This window comes from Giraffa tippelskirchi, chromosome 11 (assembly GCF_054371585.1).
Source record: "Giraffa tippelskirchi isolate mGirTip1 chromosome 11, T2T-mGirTip1v1.2.pri, whole genome shotgun sequence".
Classification (NCBI taxonomy): Eukaryota; Metazoa; Chordata; class Mammalia; order Artiodactyla; family Giraffidae; genus Giraffa; species Giraffa tippelskirchi.
The window spans coordinates 78,124,764-78,150,414 of record NC_137285.1 but is presented as its reverse complement, the minus strand read 5'-3'; the positions used below and the strand labels follow the sequence as shown (position 1 = coordinate 78,150,414).

The following is a 25,651-nucleotide window of genomic DNA, read 5'->3' as shown; positions in this document are numbered from 1 at the left end:
GAGGACCTGGAGCCCAGCACGCCAGAGCACAGAGGTGAGGACGCTGGGGCTGGTGCACGGGAGTGTGTGGGGAGGGGTGCTGAGCTACACAGGGACGAGTCCCCGAAAGCTGCTGCTGGGCCTGCAGCAAGCGCTGGCCTCACACCCCCCGCCCCCCATCTTGCACACTTCAGTCCCAAAAGACATCTGACGCTGGGTATTCTTTGGGAACCTCTTGGAAGGTTTCTGTCCCGGGGTACGCACATGCCAAGGCTGGCCTGTGGGCAAACTTTGCTTCTCCCCCAACTCTAGCACTGGCCTCCAACTGGAACCAGGCTCCACTTCCCAGACCTGTCCCTAAAGAGGTGGTGGCTCCAGGTGCAGGACCCAGGGATCCACCGAGGGCAGATGGAGAACCGAGACTTGCCCTCGCAGAGACACCAGGCCAGCTGGGTACTGGCCAGCACACCGGGCAGATCGGATCTCCGTGCCTGCAGGACCCCCAGCCCCAGGCACTGATGTCCCACCCCCTCAGCGAGAACCTCCACCTCCACGTGCACCTCTACCTGCTCGGGCTTTGGCAAGAGAACCCGAGGCAGAGGAGGAGTCACCGCCTCGGCAGGGAGAGCCTGCCCTGGCTCCCGCGCAACACCCAGATGCCCACGATCACTCACCCAGCCCTGCAGGGAGAAAGAGCCCCCGCTCTGGACAGAGACCCAGAGCCCTTGCCGGAAACACCACGTCCAGGGGAGCGGTCGGCTCTGCAGCCTCCATCCCTGTCTGCTCACCGTGGATGCCGGCAACTCGGTCTGCCCCCAGGGGACATGGAGTTCCTTTCCCCTGAACTGCTTTGCATTTGGTTTCTTTCCACCTTTCTGGTGATGTTTTATTTTTTGTATAGTTTCCTGTATTTTTGTTTTTTAAGTTGGGATTAGTAAACTTTTTCATCATTGTTGCAATCTGGGATCACTGTTGTGTAACTCTGGTGATACTGTGTTACCATCACCACTTTGTAGTTTCAGACCCGTTCGATCTTTATGCCCCACCCCCCAACAAAGCCTGGATTCAAGGCAAGCACGCCCTGTTCATCCCTCCCCCCGATCCTGAACACAATTTCATCTTTTCTTTCTGCATTCCTTCCTATATTCTTGGTGTCCCCAATCAATGACTCTCAGTGAAATGACTGAAGGAGTGTTTTTCGGACTCTCCCCCTACTGTAAGACTCCATTGGAGAGTTCTCATTTTTATGTCATTTGAACTAGCCTTTGATAGCTGAAAGGACGGTGTACGTCCTTTCAAGATACCATGTGCCAAACGAAGCCCTTTTGGCAACTGCCATCATTATCTCCAGGCAGGCATTGCTGTTTGAAGGGTGACATCTCAGCCAGAAGGCAGAGGCTGAGCTCCTCTTGTTGCACCAGCTCCCAAAAGAAGCCAAGAAAGGGAGCTGGAACAACAAACCACCCCCATGCCCAGGAAAGCGTTCTTCATGACAGAAGGCTAGAAAATGACCCAACATCCTTGTGGCCCAGAACCACTCTAGAAAATCACTGTTCCATAAAAAAGAGAAACACATGGGAAGTTCCAAGGAGAGGCAATGCCCATGGCCAGTGTACTTGAGAGACGGCCTGACCGCTCCGGGGAAGACACGCACCGACGGAACCCCTTGGGAAACAGCAGTGATAGTCCTCACCATCGTAAGGGTTTCCTCTGGGGACAACCTGCCCTGGGCACCACACGAGGGAGCAGACCGGCTTCTCTTCCTCTGCCCCCACACCATTCACTCATGAAGGCAGCTCAGGTGTTCTCATGCCCTGCCTGCCTGCCTGCCTGGCTCATCCGTGAGCTGTGACCACCTCCAGGGTAGGACTCCACCTTTTCCTCTCTGTGTACCGTGAATCTGCACACAGTGGGCTTTCAGAACCTTAGGAGACTTGAGCCATTCCCGCTCGAGCCAGAACCCTCCCCAGGAAGGAAAACAGCTGTGGAGTCATTTTGGCCCCAGCACTGGTTCCGAAAGCCTGGCGGCTCCTACAGCCTCTACGGTGTGAAGAGGGAGGTCCCTTTTGACAGAGCTTTCCGGCTCTCAGATCTAAGCTGTTGTTTCACTGTCAGCTGTGTCTTCCGTTGCAGCCAGGTGGGCCACGCTGCTCCAAAGGAGCTCACAAGCTGAGTTTCAAGGGAGGACAGGGATGGCTACAACGTGCTGCAAACTGAGTGAGGGTCCCCACAATCCTCAGCAAAGGTCTGTGGTGTGCAAGTGGGGAGTAGAGGGCCCCCAAGTTCCAAAGGAAGGGAGGTAGTCGGGAGCTAAAGCCCTTGGCTGCTGTGGTAGCAGCTGCAGATGGCAGCTCGTCCACAGTGCACTTCGAATGAGGTCATATGAGCGGGACTCTGGAAATGGCTCCGAAATCAAGAGAAAGGGGTCAGGGTATGTGGGAATCCGGCGGGGGTGGGGGGTGGATGAAGGAAGGTGTCCCTCCTCTCTCCAGTGCAATTTGGTTTGGTGAGTCTCAAAGCTACCAGATGGCACTTCCCAAGTCAGGCCCCCGCAGGAATCAGGGTGGGCTGCCTGCCTCGGCCCCTGCCACAGGGACAAGCCACACCAGTGGCCTCCCTGAGCTCCAATGGCCGGATCTGGGGGGTCCTGTCTGGGTGCACACCTCCTTGCTGTGGCCAAGTTCCCCCCTTCTCTGAGCACCAGCTTCATCCTCTCGAATGAGGACATCGATTGCTACCTTGGCACGTTACTCTCTTCATCCTCTGAAGGCTCATTAGGCTTATCCTACAATTACTAGCTGGCCCGAAGAGATATCTCCTGAATCCAGATTAACCTGGAGTCTCCCAGGCTCATCTGGCATGTCTTCCCTGAAGTCTGCCAAAACCCACACCCTTGCATTTCCAGGGACTCCCCTTAGCCAGCTGGGCAGAAAACCCAGCATGCTTCAAACAAGCTGACAGACAAGTGGGAGAGGACTCACGGGCAGACGGCTTCCCTCAGGTCTCGGGTGGAGCTCTGGGACCACAGCAGCAACGGGCCATCCCAGCCCCTGGGCTCAGCAGCGCCCTCATTCTCAGGCCGGCGGCTCTGCCCTGAGGGGAGCAGGAACGTCACCAACTGCCGCAGGCGGACCTCAAGCCCCTCCCACTGCTGGAGCCTGACCTGCCCCGGCCCCACCCCTTCCCCTACCCCAGCAGGACGAGAGCTCGTCTTCCCCTGGCTTCCAACGGGAGGCCCGGCCCTGGGCCCCGATTGGGCACTGCCCCAGCCCGGAGCCAATCACAGTGGCCAGGGAGGTGGAACGCACCGATTGGCCAGGGCCAGGTCATGTGACCATACTCCCCAGGAAACTCAAATATTACCAAGGTTCCCTAAGAAACCAATGAACAAAATTATCCAGTAAAGGCAAACCGTACTTTTTAATGAGGCCAATGTCACAGAAAAAAAAAAAAAAAATGCTCCACAGTAAACTGCTCAAGGAAGCTACTAAATAAACTTTCAGAAAAGTTTAGTAGGTTTTTTTTTTTTTAAATAGGGTGACGGAGAGATATACCTTTCCCATCTATGTGAATTTAGGTTTAAACTAGATTTCCCTTGGCTGTTATATAAGACAAAAAAACCCACATCACCCTCTTTCACTCCCCCCCACCCCCAAAAAGTGTTTTAATCTATTGAATTTTTGTGTCCTCAGTTGTGTCTGATTCACGGCAACTCACGAACTCTACACAGCCAGGCTCTTCCGTCCATGGAATTCAGGGCAATTTTTTCTGTCCCAGTAAATGCCCACCCTGGGTGATCCAAAGGCAAGGGCTCAGAGGCTCCTGAGAGACTAACTAACTCCTTTCAGCTGAGCACAGAGCTGGCTCCTCACTGGGATGCCTGTGGCCTGGGGCTCCCAGAGGGGAGAGCAGCACTCGCCCCACCGTGTGGTCACTGCTGGAAGTGCAGGCTGCTCCTCACTCCCCCTTGACAGTGTCCCTGAGGGCAGAACAGTGTGAATCGAATCAAGGTGGAAATGCAAACTCCAATGCAACCAACCTTCCCACAAGGTCTCCAAAACCACTCAGGAACAGGGAATTGGAAACTGCAGGGGATGACATGAATGGAGATGGAGACTGGACACCTTACACCGAGTTCACTTCCAGTTATCCCTAGACAAACTTTCCATGAAAACTTGTCACAAATCTAGAAGAACAATGAGCAGAAACCGGACACGTGCTTTGAGTCTTCACACACAAAACTAAAAGGCAGTCCACAAAAAAAACCCAGAGAATACAGTGGACTTTGCAAAATCAAAGATATCTACTGTGGGAAAGACCTCATGACAAAAGCAAAAGACAGGTCATACATCGCGAGACGAATGAGTGGAAACACAAAGCTTATCAAGGATGTGTCTCCAAACAGACAAAGAACGCCAACACAACAAGCCTGTGAAAACTAGGGAAAGGTCTGAAGGGACACCAGACGGAGGAAGACACACACAGAGTATCCCGGATGATGTCCAGCACTGAGGGCCTGAAGAAACAACAGTCTAGTTGCACCCCCTCAGGCCTGTGTGACCGTGGATGAGGCCTCTGTTTCCCGGTGGCTCTGAGACATGGACAGGGAGGAAGGGGAAGAGAAGTCACTTGCATTTCTAATACTCACAGCAAAGTCTTCCAATGAGAAGGGAATTATCACCCCCACTGCCAATGCCATTCACTGAAGTGATACCCACGAGTCCATCTACCCCAGAAGGGAAGGATGGACCTGTTCTCACAAAACGGCGAGAGATGGAAGGAGGAAGATCAAGCCCACACCAATCACTGGAAAGAGAAGCTGTGCTCAGGGCTTGAAAGAATTCCTATTGGGAAAATCATGTCACAGCCCCACATGGCAATCCACAGCTTCCATGCTATTCCTCCCAAAATGCCAATGCATTTTCGCACCGAACAAAGAATTGCAAAGGGGGTACGGAAACAGAAAGGAGCCTACATTGTCAATACAATCCGACGAAAAAGCCCCGATACGGACATCCAAGGTTGTGTGAAAGGAAATTAGACGACCAAACTAGGATCCTCAGGAGAGTATCGGAGAAGGCAATGGCGACCCACTCCAGTACTCTTGCCTGGAAAATGTCCTGGACGGAGGAGCCTGGTAGGCTGCAGGCCATGGGGTCATGCAGAGTCAGACACGACTGAAGTGACTTAGCCGCAGCAGCAGCAGCAGCAGGACAGTATGCTATTGGGAATACAACAACACACACAGATCCAGATCGATGGAATAAAGTTGAGGGTCCAGAAACAAACCCCAGCATCCATGGTCAACTCATCTCTGACACAGACGGGGAGAATATCCAAATGGGAACAGGAAAGCCTCTTCAATCAATGTCCATGGGAAAACCAGACAGCTACATCTGAAGAACGCTATTGGTTTTGATCTCATACCACCTCAATATCGGGGAAAAACCTCACCCTAAAGACTGATGTCATGAGATAGCTAGAAAGAAGCGTAGGTCAAAGGCTCCTTAACATCAGAGTCTCCTTGCCATTTGCTGGGCGGAGGTCGAAATGGGTCTCTTCAAGTAAGGGAAAGAGGTAAACGAAGTACACCACTGGGTTTCCATCCAATGGAACCTCTTCACAACAGAGAAGCTAAGCATTCACAAATGCAAAAGATAGGAAACGGAACACGAGAGACTCCTTGCAAGTGGTGTATCTGAGAAGGGGTTCATATGGAAAGAGACGAAGAATGCACAGCACTCAGATTCCAAGAAACACCACCACCACCCTTGACCCTTCCCCCATGACCAACTCTGACCTAAAGCCTTTCTCTCCCTCTAACCTATCCCTAAAACATAACCCTCATCTAATCATATACATGTGCATCCCTAGCATCCATCCATCCATCCACACACGAGAGAGAAAGAGGAAGACACAGACGGAATTGAGAAAGGAAAAGAGAGGGACACAGCCAGAGAGAGACACGGAACCAAAGAGAGGAAAGGAGTCGATGGTCCAGACTTTTCCTCAATCTGTCTCGAAGGTAGAAGCAATGACAGCGCCCTTCCACCCCAGAAGGGGGAAAAGGACGGAAGGTTTGGAGAGGAAAAGACAAGAACGCAGGGAGCCAGTAGAAGCTCAGCCACCCGCAGAAGCCGAGCTGGGACACTTCAACAGAATCTCAATGGAAACAGAGGACCAGAAAGTTGGCTACTCTTTTCTATAAGAGAGGGAGACCTTCGAGTCTTCCTTTCGGTCCTCCAACTTGGATGCGGGGTCTCAAAACAGTCAGGAGGGGGAGTGCCTTTTCCTGGGTACCACGGCGCATCCAGGCCTCGTTCTGCCCCATTCTGTGCTGTGTCAGCCCTGGATGGAATCTTTCTTTCTGAAGTCTCAGCGCACGAGCTCCACGTGATATCGGCCCCAGGTGGAAAGGCATGGAGCTGCTCGTAGGCCGACAGGCCTAGGAAGCAGATGGGAGAATGACCCCCACTCTGCAGATGGAGAGACTGGGGAAACCCTGAGGGGCATATGGTTGTCAAGGGCCACACCACTTATGAGAAGAAGGAGCCTGGTCTGAGAGCAGCATGGTCCTCGGAGCTCAGGCCCTGGCTGAACCCAGGCCTCCCCAGGGCTGTGGGCTGGGCCGTGTGGGTGTCACTGTGCCTGCACATGGCCTAAGGAGGGTGATCGAGCAGTCAGAAACCCAGAGATTCCCTTGGGAAGTTTTGGGGAAGGGACCTCAGCACGAACCCCAGGAAATGATGTCACCTGCCGGCAACAGAACCCAACAGAACCCGCAATCCGGGTATCCAGGCCTCCAGAGCGGAGAGGAGCCCCCAGCCAGATCACTTGCTGCCAAGATGTTCTGCTGTTTGCCCCTGCCCAGAGGCCGGGGCCTCAGGAGAGCTCACAGGCAGTGTGCGTGGGCACCCTGTCGACGTTGGCTCAGGACACCCCCGAGAGGCCTCTGGCCCTTTGCCCGGAGAAACAGAAAGGTAACACGGGGAGCCCCAGGCCGGGCCAGGCCACCTCTCCCATGCCACCCGGAAACACCGGGTCCTTTGCCTGTGTGTGGGGATGCGGGTTTCTCGGGCTGTGTCCCCCTCAAGGAAGCCCAGGCGGATGTGGGGTCAGAAGCCTGTGGACAAGTTGTGTCCACACCCCAGGGGAGAGCAGGCTGGGCGGGATGGGGAGAGTGTGGGCAGCGCCGGCCACCCAGGCTGACCTCACACCCTCAGATGGGTCTCTTTCCTCCCGGGTGGGGATCTGAGCAGACACACGTCTCTGACCCTTCTGGGAAGAGAAGTTCGAGCAGGCAGAAGCAGCGGCTCCACTGGCCAGGCCCAGCTCGGAAAACTCCCAGCATGGCTGGCTGACGGTCACTGTCGTTGCAGAGCTTCCCACGTGATGAGGCCGAGGACGGGGACACCCCATCCAGCTCCCAGAGGGAGGGGTCGGAGCACCACCCGCCCGCCCGTGAGGCCCAGTGCAGGCTCCAGGTCAGCGTGCCCACGGAGGCATCAGCCCCACCGGGGGAGACGCGGAGGTGGGGAAGGCCTGCTGCCGAGACACCGCCCAGGATACAGCCGGCGGCCCAGTCTGAGGCTGCCACGGAGCTCAGCACACCCGGCTCCGACCCAGAGTCCAGAGAACCCCGGCCTCTGAGGCACCAGGAGGACCTGGAGCCCAGCACGCCAGAGCACAGAGGTGAGGACGCTGGGGCTGGTGCACGGGAGTGTGTGGGGAGGGGTGCTGAGCTACACAGGGACGAGTCCCCGAAAGCTGCTGCTGGGCCTGCAGCAAGCGCTGGCCTCACACCCCCCGCCCCCCATCTTGCACACTTCAGTCCCAAAAGACATCTGACGCTGGGTATTCTTTGGGAACCTCTTGGAAGGTTTCTGTCCCGGGGTACGCACATGCCAAGGCTGGCCTGTGGGCAAACTTTGCTTCTCCCCCAACTCTAGCACTGGCCTCCAACTGGAACCAGGCTCCACTTCCCAGACCTGTCCCTAAAGAGGTGGTGGCTCCAGGTGCAGGACCCAGGGATCCACCGAGGGCAGATGGAGAACCGAGACTTGCCCTCGCAGAGACACCAGGCCAGCTGGGTACTGGCCAGCACACCGGGCAGATCGGATCTCCGTGCCTGCAGGACCCCCAGCCCCAGGCACTGATGTCCCACCCCCTCAGCGAGAACCTCCACCTCCACGTGCACCTCTACCTGCTCGGGCTTTGGCAAGAGAACCCGAGGCAGAGGAGGAGTCACCGCCTCGGCAGGGAGAGCCTGCCCTGGCTCCCGCGCAACACCCAGATGCCCACGATCACTCACCCAGCCCTGCAGGGAGAAAGAGCCCCCGCTCTGGACAGAGACCCAGAGCCCTTGCCGGAAACACCACGTCCAGGGGAGCGGTCGGCTCTGCAGCCTCCATCCCTGTCTGCTCACCGTGGATGCCGGCAACTCGGTCTGCCCCCAGGGGACATGGAGTTCCTTTCCCCTGAACTGCTTTGCATTTGGTTTCTTTCCACCTTTCTGGTGATGTTTTATTTTTTGTATGGTTTCCTGTATTTTTGTTGGTTAAGTTGGGATTAGTAAACTTTTTCATCATTGTTGCAATCTGGGATCACTGTTGTGTAACTCTGGTGATACTGTGTTACCATCACCACTTTGCAGTTTCAGACCCGTTCGATCTTTATGCCCCACCCCCCAACAAAGCCTGGATTCAAGGCAAGCACGCCCTGTTCATCCCTCCCCCCGATCCTGAACACAATTTCATCTTTTCTTTCTGCATTCCTTCCTATATTCTTGGTGTCCCCAATCAATGACTCTCAGTGAAATGACTGAAGGAGTGTTTTTCGGACTCTCCACCTACTGTAAGACTCCATTGGAGAGTTCTCATTTTTATGTCATTTGAACTAGCCTTTGATAGCTGAAAGGACGGTGTACGTCCTTTCAAGATACCATGTGCCAAACGAAGCCCTTTTGGCAACTGCCATCATTATCTCCAGGCAGGCATTGCTGTTTGAAGGGTGACATCTCAGCCAGAAGGCAGAGGCTGAGCTCCTCTTGTTGCACCAGCTCCCAAAAGAAGCCAAGAAAGGGAGCTGGAACAACAAACCACCCCCATGCCCAGGAAAGCGTTCTTCATGACAGAAGGCTAGAAAATGACCCAACATCCTTGTGGCCCAGAACCACTCTAGAAAATCACTGTTCCATAAAAAAGAGAAACACATGGGAAGTTCCAAGGAGAGGCAATGCCCATGGCCAGTGTACTTGAGAGACGGCCTGACCGCTCCGGGGAAGACACGCACCGACGGAACCCCTTGGGAAACAGCAGTGATAGTCCTCACCGTCGTAAGGGTTTCCTCTGGGGACAACCTGCCCTGGGCACCACACGAGGGAGCAGACCGGCTTCTCTTCCTCTGCCCCCACACCATTCACTCATGAAGGCAGCTCAGGTGTTCTCATGCCCTGCCTGCCTGCCTGCCTGGCTCATCCGTGAGCTGTGACCACCTCCAGGGTAGGACTCCACCTTTTCCTCTCTGTGTACCGTGAATCTGCACACAGTGGGCTTTCAGAACCTTAGGAGACTTGAGCCATTCCCGCTCGAGCCAGAACCCTCCCCAGGAAGGAAAACAGCTGTGGAGTCATTTTGGCCCCAGCACTGGTTCCGAAAGCCTGGCGGCTCCTACAGCCTCTACGGTGTGAAGAGGGAGGTCCCTTTTGACAGAGCTTTCCGGCTCTCAGATCTAAGCTGTTGTTTCACTGTCAGCTGTGTCTTCCGTTGCAGCCAGGTGGGCCACGCTGCTCCAAAGGAGCTCACAAGCTGAGTTTCAAGGGAGGACAGGGATGGCTACAACGTGCTGCAAACTGAGTGAGGGTCCCCACAATCCTCAGCAAAGGTCTGTGGTGTGCAAGTGGGGAGTAGAGGGCCCCCAAGTTCCAAAGGAAGGGAGGTAGTCGGGAGCTAAAGCCCTTGGCTGCTGTGGTAGCAGCTGCAGATGGCAGCTCGTCCACAGTGCACTTCGAATGAGGTCATATGAGCGGGACTCTGGAAATGGCTCCGAAATCAAGAGAAAGGGGTCAGGGTATGTGGGAATCCGGCGGGGGTGGGGGGTGGATGAAGGAAGGTGTCCCTCCTCTCTCCAGTGCAATTTGGTTTGGTGAGTCTCAAAGCTACCAGATGGCACTTCCCAAGTCAGGCCCCCGCAGGAATCAGGGTGGGCTGCCTGCCTCGGCCCCTGCCACAGGGACAAGCCACACCAGTGGCCTCCCTGAGCTCCAATGGCCGGATCTGGGGGGTCCTGTCTGGGTGCACACCTCCTTGCTGTGGCCAAGTTCCCCCCTTCTCTGAGCACCAGCTTCATCCTCTCGAATGAGGACATCGATTGCTACCTTGGCACGTTACTCTCTTCATCCTCTGAAGGCTCATTAGGCTTATCCTACAATTACTAGCTGGCCCGAAGAGATATCTCCTGAATCCAGATTAACCTGGAGTCTCCCAGGCTCATCTGGCATGTCTTCCCTGAAGTCTGCCAAAACCCACACCCTTGCATTTCCAGGGACTCCCCTTAGCCAGCTGGGCAGAAAACCCAGCATGCTTCAAACAAGCTGACAGACAAGTGGGAGAGGACTCACGGGCAGACGGCTTCCCTCAGGTCTCGGGTGGAGCTCTGGGACCACAGCAGCAACGGGCCATCCCAGCCCCTGGGCTCAGCAGCGCCCTCATTCTCAGGCCGGCGGCTCTGCCCTGAGGGGAGCAGGAACGTCACCAACTGCCGCAGGCGGACCTCAAGCCCCTCCCACTGCTGGAGCCTGACCTGCCCCGGCCCCACCCCTTCCCCTACCCCAGCAGGACGAGAGCTCGTCTTCCCCTGGCTTCCAACGGGAGGCCCGGCCCTGGGCCCCGATTGGGCACTGCCCCAGCCCGGAGCCAATCACAGTGGCCAGGGAGGTGGAACGCACCGATTGGCCAGGGCCAGGTCATGTGACCATACTCCCCAGGAAACTCAAATATTACCAAGGTTCCCTAAGAAACCAATGAACAAAATTATCCAGTAAAGGCAAACCGTACTTTTTAATGAGGCCAATGTCACAGAAAAAAAAAAAAAAATGCTCCACAGTAAACTGCTCAAGGAAGCTACTAAATAAACTTTCAGAAAAGTTTAGTAGGTTTTTTTTTTTTTAAATAGGGTGACGGAGAGATATACCTTTCCCATCTATGTGAATTTAGGTTTAAACTAGATTTCCCTTGGCTGTTATATAAGACAAAAAAACCCACATCACCCTCTTTCACTCCCCCCCACCCCCAAAAAGTGTTTTAATCTATTGAATTTTTGTGTCCTCAGTTGTGTCTGATTCACGGCAACTCACGAACTCTACACAGCCAGGCTCTTCCGTCCATGGAATTCAGGGCAATTTTTTCTGTCCCAGTAAATGCCCACCCTGGGTGATCCAAAGGCAAGGGCTCAGAGGCTCCTGAGAGACTAACTAACTCCTTTCAGCTGAGCACAGAGCTGGCTCCTCACTGGGATGCCTGTGGCCTGGGGCTCCCAGAGGGGAGAGCAGCACTCGCCCCACCGTGTGGTCACTGCTGGAAGTGCAGGCTGCTCCTCACTCCCCCTTGACAGTGTCCCTGAGGGCAGAACAGTGTGAATCGAATCAAGGTGGAAATGCAAACTCCAATGCAACCAACCTTCCCACAAGGTCTCCAAAACCACTCAGGAACAGGGAATTGGAAACTGCAGGGGATGACATGAATGGAGATGGAGACTGGACACCTTACACCGAGTTCACTTCCAGTTATCCCTAGACAAACTTTCCATGAAAACTTGTCACAAATCTAGAAGAACAATGAGCAGAAACCGGACACGTGCTTTGAGTCTTCACACACAAAACTAAAAGGCAGTCCACAAAAAAAACCCAGAGAATACAGTGGACTTTGCAAAATCAAAGATATCTACTGTGGGAAAGACCTCATGACAAAAGCAAAAGACAGGTCATACATCGCGAGACGAATGAGTGGAAACACAAAGCTTATCAAGGATGTGTCTCCAAACAGACAAAGAACGCCAACACAACAAGCCTGTGAAAACTAGGGAAAGGTCTGAAGGGACACCAGACGGAGGAAGACACACACAGAGTATCCCGGATGATGTCCAGCACTGAGGGCCTGAAGAAACAACAGTCTAGTTGCACCCCCTCAGGCCTGTGTGACCGTGGATGAGGCCTCTGTTTCCCGGTGGCTCTGAGACATGGACAGGGAGGAAGGGGAAGAGAAGTCACTTGCATTTCTAATACTCACAGCAAAGTCTTCCAATGAGAAGGGAATTATCACCCCCACTGCCAATGCCATTCACTGAAGTGATACCCACGAGTCCATCTACCCCAGAAGGGAAGGATGGACCTGTTCTCACAAAACGGCGAGAGATGGAAGGAGGAAGATCAAGCCCACACCAATCACTGGAAAGAGAAGCTGTGCTCAGGGCTTGAAAGAATTCCTATTGGGAAAATCATGTCACAGCCCCACATGGCAATCCACAGCTTCCATGCTATTCCTCCCAAAATGCCAATGCATTTTCGCACCGAACAAAGAATTGCAAAGGGGGTACGGAAACAGAAAGGAGCCTACATTGTCAATACAATCCGACGAAAAAGCCCCGATACGGACATCCAAGGTTGTGTGAAAGGAAATTAGACGACCAAACTAGGATCCTCAGGAGAGTATCGGAGAAGGCAATGGCGACCCACTCCAGTACTCTTGCCTGGAAAATGTCCTGGACGGAGGAGCCTGGTAGGCTGCAGGCCATGGGGTCATGCAGAGTCAGACACGACTGAAGTGACTTAGCCGCAGCAGCAGCAGCAGCAGGACAGTATGCTATTGGGAATACAACAACACACACAGATCCAGATCGATGGAATAAAGTTGAGGGTCCAGAAACAAACCCCAGCATCCATGGTCAACTCATCTCTGACACAGACGGGGAGAATATCCAAATGGGAACAGGAAAGCCTCTTCAATCAATGTCCATGGGAAAACCAGACAGCTACATCTGAAGAACGCTATTGGTTTTGATCTCATACCACCTCAATATCGGGGAAAAACCTCACCCTAAAGACTGATGTCATGAGATAGCTAGAAAGAAGCGTAGGTCAAAGGCTCCTTAACATCAGAGTCTCCTTGCCATTTGCTGGGCGGAGGTCGAAATGGGTCTCTTCAAGTAAGGGAAAGAGGTAAACGAAGTACACCACTGGGTTTCCATCCAATGGAACCTCTTCACAACAGAGAAGCTAAGCATTCACAAATGCAAAAGATAGGAAACGGAACACGAGAGACTCCTTGCAAGTGGTGTATCTGAGAAGGGGTTCATATGGAAAGAGACGAAGAATGCACAGCACTCAGATTCCAAGAAACACCACCACCACCCTTGACCCTTCCCCCATGACCAACTCTGACCTAAAGCCTTTCTCTCCCTCTAACCTATCCCTAAAACATAACCCTCATCTAATCATATACATGTGCATCCCTAGCATCCATCCATCCATCCACACACGAGAGAGAAAGAGGAAGACACAGACGGAATTGAGAAAGGAAAAGAGAGGGACACAGCCAGAGAGAGACACGGAACCAAAGAGAGGAAAGGAGTCGATGGTCCAGACTTTTCCTCAATCTGTCTCGAAGGTAGAAGCAATGACAGCGCCCTTCCACCCCAGAAGGGGGAAAAGGACGGAAGGTTTGGAGAGGAAAAGACAAGAACGCAGGGAGCCAGTAGAAGCTCAGCCACCCGCAGAAGCCGAGCTGGGACACTTCAACAGAATCTCAATGGAAACAGAGGACCAGAAAGTTGGCTACTCTTTTCTATAAGAGAGGGAGACCTTCGAGTCTTCCTTTCGGTCCTCCAACTTGGATGCGGGGTCTCAAAACAGTCAGGAGGGGGAGTGCCTTTTCCTGGGTACCACGGCGCATCCAGGCCTCGTTCTGCCCCATTCTGTGCTGTGTCAGCCCTGGATGGAATCTTTCTTTCTGAAGTCTCAGCGCACGAGCTCCACGTGATATCGGCCCCAGGTGGAAAGGCATGGAGCTGCTCGTAGGCCGACAGGCCTAGGAAGCAGATGGGAGAATGACCCCCACTCTGCAGATGGAGAGACTGGGGAAACCCTGAGGGGCATATGGTTGTCAAGGGCCACACCACTTATGAGAAGAAGGAGCCTGGTCTGAGAGCAGCATGGTCCTCGGAGCTCAGGCCCTGGCTGAACCCAGGCCTCCCCAGGGCTGTGGGCTGGGCCGTGTGGGTGTCACTGTGCCTGCACATGGCCTAAGGAGGGTGATCGAGCAGTCAGAAACCCAGAGATTCCCTTGGGAAGTTTTGGGGAAGGGACCTCAGCACGAACCCCAGGAAATGATGTCACCTGCCGGCAACAGAACCCAACAGAACCCGCAATCCGGGTATCCAGGCCTCCAGAGCGGAGAGGAGCCCCCAGCCAGATCACTTGCTGCCAAGATGTTCTGCTGTTTGCCCCTGTCCAGAGGCCGGGGCCTCAGGAGAGCTCACAGGCAGTGTGCGTGGGCACCCTGTCGACGTTGGCTCAGGACACCCCCGAGAGGCCTCTGGCCCTTTGCCCGGAGAAACAGAAAGGTAACACGGGGAGCCCCAGGCCGGGCCAGGCCACCTCTCCCATGCCACCCGGAAACACCGGGTCCTTTGCCTGTGTGTGGGGATGCGGGTTTCTCGGGCTGTGTCCCCCTCAAGGAAGCCCAGGCGGATGTGGGGTCAGAAGCCTGTGGACAAGTTGTGTCCACACCCCAGGGGAGAGCAGGCTGGGCGGGATGGGGAGAGTGTGGGCAGCGCCGGCCACCCAGGCTGACCTCACACCCTCAGATGGGTCTCTTTCCTCCCGGGTGGGGATCTGAGCAGACACACGTCTCTGACCCTTCTGGGAAGAGAAGTTCGAGCAGGCAGAAGCAGCGGCTCCACTGGCCAGGCCCAGCTCGGAAAACTCCCAGCATGGCTGGCTGACGGTCACTGTCGTTGCAGAGCTTCCCACGTGATGAGGCCGAGGACGGGGACACCCCATCCAGCTCCCAGAGGGAGGGGTCGGAGCACCACCCGCCCGCCCGTGAGGCCCAGTGCAGGCTCCAGGTCAGCGTGCCCACGGAGGCATCAGCCCCACCGGGGGAGACGCGGAGGTGGGGAAGGCCTGCTGCCGAGACACCGCCCAGGATACAGCCGGCGGCCCAGTCTGAGGCTGCCACGGAGCTCAGCACACCCGGCTCCGACCCAGAGTCCAGAGAACCCCGGCCTCTGAGGCACCAGGAGGACCTGGAGCCCAGCACGCCAGAGCACAGAGGTGAGGACGCTGGGGCTGGTGCACGGGAGTGTGTGGGGAGGGGTGCTGAGCTACACAGGGACGAGTCCCCGAAAGCTGCTGCTGGGCCTGCAGCAAGCGCTGGCCTCACACCCCCCGCCCCCCATCTTGCACACTTCAGTCCCAAAAGACATCTGACGCTGGGTATTCTTTGGGAACCTCTTGGAAGGTTTCTGTCCCGGGGTACGCACATGCCAAGGCTGGCCTGTGGGCAAACTTTGCTTCTCCCCCAACTCTAGCACTGGCCTCCAACTGGAACCAGGCTCCACTTCCCAGACCTGTCCCTAAAGAGGTGGTGGCTCCAGGTGCAGGACCCAGGGATCCACCGAGGGCAGATGGAGAACCGAGACTTGCCCTCGCAGAGACACCAGGCCAGCTGGGTACTGGCCAGCACACCGGGCAGATCGGATCTCCGTGCCTGCAGGACCCCCAGCCCCAGGCACTGATGTCCCACCCCCTCAGCGAGAACCTCCACCTCCACGTGCACCTCTACCTGCTCGGGCTTTGGCAAGAGAACCCGAGGCAGAGGAGGAGTCACCGCCTCGGCAGGGAGAGCCTGCCCTGGCTCCCGCGCAACACCCAGATGCCCACGATCACTCACCCAGCCCTGCAGGGAGAAAGAGCCCCCGCTCTGGACAGAGACCCAGAGCCCTTGCCGGAAACACCACGTCCAGGGGAGCGGTCGGCTCTGCAGCCTCCATCCCTGTCTGCTCACCGTGGATGCCGGCAACTCGGTCTGCCCCCAGGGGACATGGAGTTCCTTTCCCCTGAACTGCTTTGCATTTGGTTTCTTTCCACCTTTCTGGTGATGTTTTATTTTTTGTATGGTTTCCTGTATTTTTGTTGGTTAAGTTGGGATTAGTAAACTTTTTCATCATTGTTGCAATCTGGGATCACTGTTGTGTAACTCTGGTGATACTGTGTTACCATCACCACTTTGCAGTTTCAGACCCGTTCGATCTTTATGCCCCACCCCCCAACAAAGCCTGGATTCAAGGCAAGCACGCCCTGTTCATCCCTCCCCCCGATCCTGAACACAATTTCATCTTTTCTTTCTGCATTCCTTCCTATATTCTTGGTGTCCCCAATCAATGACTCTCAGTGAAATGACTGAAGGAGTGTTTTTCGGACTCTCCACCTACTGTAAGACTCCATTGGAGAGTTCTCATTTTTATGTCATTTGAACTAGCCTTTGATAGCTGAAAGGACGGTGTACGTCCTTTCAAGATACCATGTGCCAAACGAAGCCCTTTTGGCAACTGCCATCATTATCTCCAGGCAGGCATTGCTGTTTGAAGGGTGACATCTCAGCCAGAAGGCAGAGGCTGAGCTCCTCTTGTTGCACCAGCTCCCAAAAGAAGCCAAGAAAGGGAGCTGGAACAACAAACCACCCCCATGCCCAGGAAAGCGTTCTTCATGACAGAAGGCTAGAAAATGACCCAACATCCTTGTGGCCCAGAACCACTCTAGAAAATCACTGTTCCATAAAAAAGAGAAACACATGGGAAGTTCCAAGGAGAGGCAATGCCCATGGCCAGTGTACTTGAGAGACGGCCTGACCGCTCCGGGGAAGACACGCACCGACGGAACCCCTTGGGAAACAGCAGTGATAGTCCTCACCGTCGTAAGGGTTTCCTCTGGGGACAACCTGCCCTGGGCACCACACGAGGGAGCAGACCGGCTTCTCTTCCTCTGCCCCCACACCATTCACTCATGAAGGCAGCTCAGGTGTTCTCATGCCCTGCCTGCCTGCCTGCCTGGCTCATCCGTGAGCTGTGACCACCTCCAGGGTAGGACTCCACCTTTTCCTCTCTGTGTACCGTGAATCTGCACACAGTGGGCTTTCAGAACCTTAGGAGACTTGAGCCATTCCCGCTCGAGCCAGAACCCTCCCCAGGAAGGAAAACAGCTGTGGAGTCATTTTGGCCCCAGCACTGGTTCCGAAAGCCTGGCGGCTCCTACAGCCTCTACGGTGTGAAGAGGGAGGTCCCTTTTGACAGAGCTTTCCGGCTCTCAGATCTAAGCTGTTGTTTCACTGTCAGCTGTGTCTTCCGTTGCAGCCAGGTGGGCCACGCTGCTCCAAAGGAGCTCACAAGCTGAGTTTCAAGGGAGGACAGGGATGGCTACAACGTGCTGCAAACTGAGTGAGGGTCCCCACAATCCTCAGCAAAGGTCTGTGGTGTGCAAGTGGGGAGTAGAGGGCCCCCAAGTTCCAAAGGAAGGGAGGTAGTCGGGAGCTAAAGCCCTTGGCTGCTGTGGTAGCAGCTGCAGATGGCAGCTCGTCCACAGTGCACTTCGAATGAGGTCATATGAGCGGGACTCTGGAAATGGCTCCGAAATCAAGAGAAAGGGGTCAGGGTATGTGGGAATCCGGCGGGGGTGGGGGGTGGATGAAGGAAGGTGTCCCTCCTCTCTCCAGTGCAATTTGGTTTGGTGAGTCTCAAAGCTACCAGATGGCACTTCCCAAGTCAGGCCCCCGCAGGAATCAGGGTGGGCTGCCTGCCTCGGCCCCTGCCACAGGGACAAGCCACACCAGTGGCCTCCCTGAGCTCCAATGGCCGGATCTGGGGGGTCCTGTCTGGGTGCACACCTCCTTGCTGTGGCCAAGTTCCCCCCTTCTCTGAGCACCAGCTTCATCCTCTCGAATGAGGACATCGATTGCTACCTTGGCACGTTACTCTCTTCATCCTCTGAAGGCTCATTAGGCTTATCCTACAATTACTAGCTGGCCCGAAGAGATATCTCCTGAATCCAGATTAACCTGGAGTCTCCCAGGCTCATCTGGCATGTCTTCCCTGAAGTCTGCCAAAACCCACACCCTTGCATTTCCAGGGACTCCCCTTAGCCAGCTGGGCAGAAAACCCAGCATGCTTCAAACAAGCTGACAGACAAGTGGGAGAGGACTCACGGGCAGACGGCTTCCCTCAGGTCTCGGGTGGAGCTCTGGGACCACAGCAGCAACGGGCCATCCCAGCCCCTGGGCTCAGCAGCGCCCTCATTCTCAGGCCGGCGCCTCTGCCCTGAGGGGAGCAGGAACGTCACCAACTGCCGCAGGCGGACCTCAAGCCCCTCCCACTGCTGGAGCCTGACCTGCCCCGGCCCCACCCCTTCCCCTACCCCAGCAGGACGAGAGCTCGTCTTCCCCTGGCTTCCAACGGGAGGCCCGGCCCTGGGCCCCGATTGGGCACTGCCCCAGCCCGGAGCCAATCACAGTGGCCAGGGAGGTGGAACGCACCGATTGGCCAGGGCCAGGTCATGTGACCATACTCCCCAGGAAACTCAAATATTACCAAGGTTCCCTAAGAAACCAATGAACAAAATTATCCAGTAAAGGCAAACCGTACTTTTTAATGAGGCCAATGTCACAGAAAAAAAAAAAAAAATGCTCCACAGTAAACTGCTCAAGGAAGCTACTAAATAAACTTTCAGAAAAGTTTAGTAGGTTTTTTTTTTTAAATAGGGTGACGGAGAGATATACCTTTCCCATCTATGTGAATTTAGGTTTAAACTAGATTTCCCTTGGCTGTTATATAAGACAAAAAAACCCACATCACCCTCTTTCACTCCCCCCCACCCCCAAAAAGTGTTTTAATCTATTGAATTTTTGTGTCCTCAGTTGTGTCTGATTCACGGCAACTCACGAACTCTACACAGCCAGGCTCTTCCGTCCATGGAATTCAGGGCAATTTTTTCTGTCCCAGTAAATGCCCACCCTGGGTGATCCAAAGGCAAGGGCTCAGAGGCTCCTGAGAGACTAACTAACTCCTTTCAGCTGAGCACAGAGCTGGCTCCTCACTGGGATGCCTGTGGCCTGGGGCTCCCAGAGGGGAGAGCAGCACTCGCCCCACCGTGTGGTCACTGCTGGAAGTGCAGGCTGCTCCTCACTCCCCCTTGACAGTGTCCCTGAGGGCAGAACAGTGTGAATCGAATCAAGGTGGAAATGCAAACTCCAATGCAACCAACCTTCCCACAAGGTCTCCAAAACCACTCAGGAACAGGGAATTGGAAACTGCAGGGGATGACATGAATGGAGATGGAGACTTGACACCTTACACCGAGTTCACTTCCAGTTATCCCTAGACAAACTTTCCATGAAAACTTGTCACAAATCTAGAAGAACAATGAGCAGAAACCGGACACGTGCTTTGAGTCTTCACACACAAAACTAAAAGGCAGTCCACAAAAAAACCCCAGAGAATACAGTGGACTTTGCAAAATCAAAGATATCTACTGTGGGAAAGACCTCATGACAAAAGCAAAAGACAGGTCATACATCGCGAGACGAATGAGTGGAAACACAAAGCTTATCAAGGATGTGTCTCCAAACAGACAAAGAACGCCAACACAACAAGCCTGTGAAAACTAGGGAAAGGTCTGAAGGGACACCAGACGGAGGAAGACACACACAGAGTATCCCGGATGATGTCCAGCACTGAGGGCCTGAAGAAACAACAGTCTAGTTGCACCCCCTCAGGCCTGTGTGACCGTGGATGAGGCCTCTGTTTCCCGGTGGCTCTGAGACATGGACAGGGAGGAAGGGGAAGAGAAGTCACTTGCATTTCTAATACTCACAGCAAAGTCTTCCAATGAGAAGGGAATTATCACCCCCACTGCCAATGCCATTCACTGAAGTGATACCCACGAGTCCATCTACCCCAGAAGGGAAGGATGGACCTGTTCTCACAAAACGGCGAGAGATGGAAGGAGGAAGATCAAGCCCACACCAATCACTGGAAAGAGAAGCTGTGCTCAGGGCTTGAAAGAATTCCTATTGGGAAAATCATGTCACAGCCCCACATGGCAATCCACAGCTTCCATGCTATTCCTCCCAAAATGCCAATGCATTTTCGCACCGAACAAAGAATTGCAAAGGGGGTACGGAAACAGAAAGGAGCCTACATTGTCAATACAATCCGACGAAAAAGCCCCGATACGGACATCCAAGGTTGTGTGAAAGGAAATTAGACGACCAAACTAGGATCCTCAGGAGAGTATCGGAGAAGGCAATGGCGACCCACTCCAGTACTCTTGCCTGGAAAATGTCCTGGACGGAGGAGCCTGGTAGGCTGCAGGCCATGGGGTCATGCAGAGTCAGACACGACTGAAGTGACTTAGCCGCAGCAGCAGCAGCAGCAGGACAGTATGCTATTGGGAATACAACAACACACACAGATCCAGATCGATGGAATAAAGTTGAGGGTCCAGAAACAAACCCCAGCATCCATGGTCAACTCATCTCTGACACAGACGGGGAGAATATCCAAATGGGAACAGGAAAGCCTCTTCAATCAATGTCCATGGGAAAACCAGACAGCTACATCTGAAGAACGCTATTGGTTTTGATCTCATACCACCTCAATATCGGGGAAAAACCTCACCCTAAAGACTGATGTCATGAGATAGCTAGAAAGAAGCGTAGGTCAAAGGCTCCTTAACATCAGAGTCTCCTTGCCATTTGCTGGGCGGAGGTCGAAATGGGTCTCTTCAAGTAAGGGAAAGAGGTAAACGAAGTACACCACTGGGTTTCCATCCAATGGAACCTCTTCACAACAGAGAAGCTAAGCATTCACAAATGCAAAAGATAGGAAACGGAACACGAGAGACTCCTTGCAAGTGGTGTATCTGAGAAGGGGTTCATATGGAAAGAGACGAAGAATGCACAGCACTCAGATTCCAAGAAACACCACCACCACCCTTGACCCTTCCCCCATGACCAACTCTGACCTAAAGCCTTTCTCTCCCTCTAACCTATCCCTAAAACATAACCCTCATCTAATCATATACATGTGCATCCCTAGCATCCATCCATCCATCCACACACGAGAGAGAAAGAGGAAGACACAGACGGAATTGAGAAAGGAAAAGAGAGGGACACAGCCAGAGAGAGACACGGAACCAAAGAGAGGAAAGGAGTCGATGGTCCAGACTTTTCCTCAATCTGTCTCGAAGGTAGAAGCAATGACAGCGCCCTTCCACCCCAGAAGGGGGAAAAGGACGGAAGGTTTGGAGAGGAAAAGACAAGAACGCAGGGAGCCAGTAGAAGCTCAGCCACCCGCAGAAGCCGAGCTGGGACACTTCAACAGAATCTCAATGGAAACAGAGGACCAGAAAGTTGGCTACTCTTTTCTATAAGAGAGGGAGACCTTCGAGTCTTCCTTTCGGTCCTCCAACTTGGATGCGGGGTCTCAAAACAGTCAGGAGGGGGAGTGCCTTTTCCTGGGTACCACGGCGCATCCAGGCCTCGTTCTGCCCCATTCTGTGCTGTGTCAGCCCTGGATGGAATCTTTCTTTCTGAAGTCTCAGCGCACGAGCTCCACGTGATATCGGCCCCAGGTGGAAAGGCATGGAGCTGCTCGTAGGCCGACAGGCCTAGGAAGCAGATGGGAGAATGACCCCCACTCTGCAGATGGAGAGACTGGGGAAACCCTGAGGGGCATATGGTTGTCAAGGGCCACACCACTTATGAGAAGAAGGAGCCTGGTCTGAGAGCAGCATGGTCCTCGGAGCTCAGGCCCTGGCTGAACCCAGGCCTCCCCAGGGCTGTGGGCTGGGCCGTGTGGGTGTCACTGTGCCTGCACATGGCCTAAGGGGGGTGATCGAGCAGTCAGAAACCCAGAGATTCCCTTGGGAAGTTTTGGGGAAGGGACCTCAGCACGAACCCCAGGAAATGATGTCACCTGCCGGCAACAGAACCCAACAGAACCCGCAATCCGGGTATCCAGGCCTCCAGAGCGGAGAGGAGCCCCCAGCCAGATCACTTGCTGCCAAGATGTTCTGCTGTTTGCCCCTGCCCAGAGGCCGGGGCCTCAGGAGAGCTCACAGGCAGTGTGCGTGGGCACCCTGTCGACGTTGGCTCAGGACACCCCCGAGAGGCCTCTGGCCCTTTGCCCGGAGAAACAGAAAGGTAACACGGGGAGCCCCAGGCCGGGCCAGGCCACCTCTCCCATGCCACCCGGAAACACCGGGTCCTTTGCCTGTGTGTGGGGATGCGGGTTTCTCGGGCTGTGTCCCCCTCAAGGAAGCCCAGGCGGATGTGGGGTCAGAAGCCTGTGGACAAGTTGTGTCCACACCCCAGGGGAGAGCAGGCTGGGCGGGATGGGGAGAGTGTGGGCAGCGCCGGCCACCCAGGCTGACCTCACACCCTCAGATGGGTCTCTTTCCTCCCGGGTGGGGATCTGAGCAGACACACGTCTCTGACCCTTCTGGGAAGAGAAGTTCGAGCAGGCAGAAGCAGCGGCTCCACTGGCCAGGCCCAGCTCGGAAAACTCCCAGCATGGCTGGCTGACGGTCACTGTCGTTGCAGAGCTTCCCACGTGATGAGGCCGAGGACGGGGACACCCCATCCAGCTCCCAGAGGGAGGGGTCGGAGCACCACCCGCCCGCCCGTGAGGCCCAGTGCAGGCTCCAGGTCAGCGTGCCCACGGAGGCATCAGCCCCACCGGGGGAGACGCGGAGGTGGGGAAGGCCTGCTGCCGAGACACCGCCCAGGATACAGCCGGCGGCCCAGTCTGAGGCTGCCACGGAGCTCAGCACACCCGGCTCCGACCCAGAGTCCAGAGAACCCCGGCCTCTGAGGCACCAGGAGGACCTGGAGCCCAGCACGCCAGAGCACAGAGGTGAGGACGCTGGGGCTGGTGCACGGGAGTGTGTGGGGAGGGGTGCTGAGCTACACAGGGACGAGTCCCCGAAAGCTGCTGCTGGGCCTGCAGCAAGCGCTGGCCTCACACCCCCCGCCCCCCATCTTGCACACTTCAGTCCCAAAAGACATCTGACGCTGGGTATTCTTTGGGAACCTCTTGGAAGGTTTCTGTCCCGGGGTACGCACATGCCAAGGCTGGCCTGTGGGCAAACTTTGCTTCTCCCCCAACTCTAGCACTGGCCTCCAACTGGAACCAGGCTCCACTTCCCAGACCTGTCCCTAAAGAGGTGGTGGCTCCAGGTGCAGGACCCAGGGATCCACCGAGGGCAGATGGAGAACCGAGACTTGCCCTCGCAGAGACACCAGGCCAGCTGGGTACTGGCCAGCACACCGGGCAGATCGGATCTCCGTGCCTGCAGGACCCCCAGCCCCAGGCACTGATGTCCCACCCCCTCAGCGAGAACCTCCACCTCCACGTGCACCTCTACCTGCTCGGGCTTTGGCAAGAGAACCCGAGGCAGAGGAGGAGTCACCGCCTCGGCAGGGAGAGCCTGCCCTGGCTCCCGCGCAACACCCAGATGCCCACGATCACTCACCCAGCCCTGCAGGGAGAAAGAGCCCCCGCTCTGGACAGAGACCCAGAGCCCTTGCCGGAAACACCACGTCCAGGGGAGCGGTCGGCTCTGCAGCCTCCATCCCTGTCTGCTCACCGTGGATGCCGGCAACTCGGTCTGCCCCCAGGGGACATGGAGTTCCTTTCCCCTGAACTGCTTTGCATTTGGTTTCTCTCCACCTTTCTGGTAATGTTTTATTTTTTGTATGGTTTCCTGTATTTTTGTTTTTTAAGTTGGGATTAGTAAACTTTTTCATCATTGTTGCAATCTGGGATCACTGTTGTGTAACTCTGGTGATACTGTGTTACCATCACCACTTTGTAGTTTCAGACCCGTTCGATCTTTATGCCCCACCCCCCAACAAAGCCTGGATTCAAGGCAAGCACGTCCTGTTCATCCCTCCCCCCGATCCTGAACACAATTTCATCTTTTCTTTCTGCATTCCTTCCTATATTCTTGGTGTCCCCAATCAATGACTCTCAGTGAAATGACTGAAGGAGTGTTTTTCGGACTCTCCACCTACTGTAAGACTCCATTGGAGAGTTCTCATTTTTATGTCATTTGAACTAGCCTTTGATAGCTGAAAGGACGGTGTACGTCCTTTCAAGATACCATGTGCCAAACGAAGCCCTTTTGGCAACTGCCATCATTATCTCCAGGCAGGCATTGCTGTTTGAAGGGTGACATCTCAGCCAGAAGGCAGAGGCTGAGCTCCTCTTGTTGCACCAGCTCCCAAAAGAAGCCAAGAAAGGGAGCTGGAACAACAAACCACCCCCATGCCCAGGAAAGCGTTCTTCATGACAGAAGGCTAGAAAATGACCCAACATCCTTGTGGCCCAGAACCACTCTAGAAAATCACTGTTCCATAAAAAAGAGAAACACATGGGAAGTTCCAAGGAGAGGCAATGCCCATGGCCAGTGTACTTGAGAGACGGCCTGACCGCTCCGGGGAAGACACGCACCGACGGAACCCCTTGGGAAACAGCAGTGATAGTCCTCACCGTCGTAAGGGTTTCCTCTGGGGACAACCTGCCCTGGGCACCACACGAGGGAGCAGACCGGCTTCTCTTCCTCTGCCCCCACACCATTCACTCATGAAGGCAGCTCAGGTGTTCTCATGCCCTGCCTGCCTGCCTGCCTGGCTCATCCGTGAGCTGTGACCACCTCCAGGGTAGGACTCCACCTTTTCCTCTCTGTGTACCGTGAATCTGCACACAGTGGGCTTTCAGAACCTTAGGAGACTTGAGCCATTCCCGCTCGAGCCAGAACCCTCCCCAGGAAGGAAAACAGCTGTGGAGTCATTTTGGCCCCAGCACTGGTTCCGAAAGCCTGGCGGCTCCTACAGCCTCTACGGTGTGAAGAGGGAGGTCCCTTTTGACAGAGCTTTCCGGCTCTCAGATCTAAGCTGTTGTTTCACTGTCAGCTGTGTCTTCCGTTGCAGCCAGGTGGGCCACGCTGCTCCAAAGGAGCTCACAAGCTGAGTTTCAAGGGAGGACAGGGATGGCTACAACGTGCTGCAAACTGAGTGAGGGTCCCCACAATCCTCAGCAAAGGTCTGTGGTGTGCAAGTGGGGAGTAGAGGGCCCCCAAGTTCCAAAGGAAGGGAGGTAGTCGGGAGCTAAAGCCCTTGGCTGCTGTGGTAGCAGCTGCAGATGGCAGCTCGTCCACAGTGCACTTCGAATGAGGTCATATGAGCGGGACTCTGGAAATGGCTCCGAAATCAAGAGAAAGGGGTCAGGGTATGTGGGAATCCGGCGGGGGTGGGGGGTGGATGAAGGAAGGTGTCCCTCCTCTCTCCAGTGCAATTTGGTTTGGTGAGTCTCAAAGCTACCAGATGGCACTTCCCAAGTCAGGCCCCCGCAGGAATCAGGGTGGGCTGCCTGCCTCGGCCCCTGCCACAGGGACAAGCCACACCAGTGGCCTCCCTGAGCTCCAATGGCCGGATCTGGGGGGTCCTGTCTGGGTGCACACCTCCTTGCTGTGGCCAAGTTCCCCCCTTCTCTGAGCACCAGCTTCATCCTCTCGAATGAGGACATCGATTGCTACCTTGGCACGTTACTCTCTTCATCCTCT

The 25,651-nt window shown here is 55.0% G+C and overlaps 2 protein-coding genes and 1 long non-coding RNA gene across 3 annotated transcripts in view; 2 read left to right on the top strand and 1 right to left on the bottom strand.

The window, feature by feature from the left end:
• LOC145527776 (uncharacterized) overlaps window positions 1-25,651 on the bottom strand; it is a 681,763-nt gene that overhangs the window by 472,566 nt on the left and 183,546 nt on the right. Inside the window, exons 25-27 of the long non-coding RNA XR_014069857.1 lie at window positions 18,234-18,345; window positions 10,598-10,709; window positions 2,961-3,072 (exon numbers count right to left, since the gene is read on the bottom strand). This is a non-coding gene — a long non-coding RNA (uncharacterized LOC145527776). The remainder of the gene's footprint in view (window positions 1-2,960; window positions 3,073-10,597; window positions 10,710-18,233; window positions 18,346-25,651) is intronic.
• On the top strand, window positions 6,790-10,490 carry LOC145527760 (uncharacterized). Its single transcript, XM_081545829.1, has 3 exons — window positions 6,790-6,959; window positions 7,359-7,671; window positions 7,929-10,490. The coding sequence occupies exons 1-3, from the start codon at window positions 6,825-6,827 to the stop codon at window positions 8,549-8,551; spliced, it is 1,071 nt and encodes a 356-aa protein (XP_081401955.1). The 5' UTR covers window positions 6,790-6,824; the 3' UTR covers window positions 8,552-10,490.
• Window positions 14,426-20,576, top strand: LOC145527725 (uncharacterized). The gene is made up of 3 exons (XM_081545790.1): window positions 14,426-14,595; window positions 14,995-15,307; window positions 15,565-20,576. Exons 1-3 carry the CDS (start codon window positions 14,461-14,463, stop codon window positions 16,185-16,187), a joined length of 1,071 nt encoding a protein of 356 aa, XP_081401916.1. The 5' UTR covers window positions 14,426-14,460; the 3' UTR covers window positions 16,188-20,576.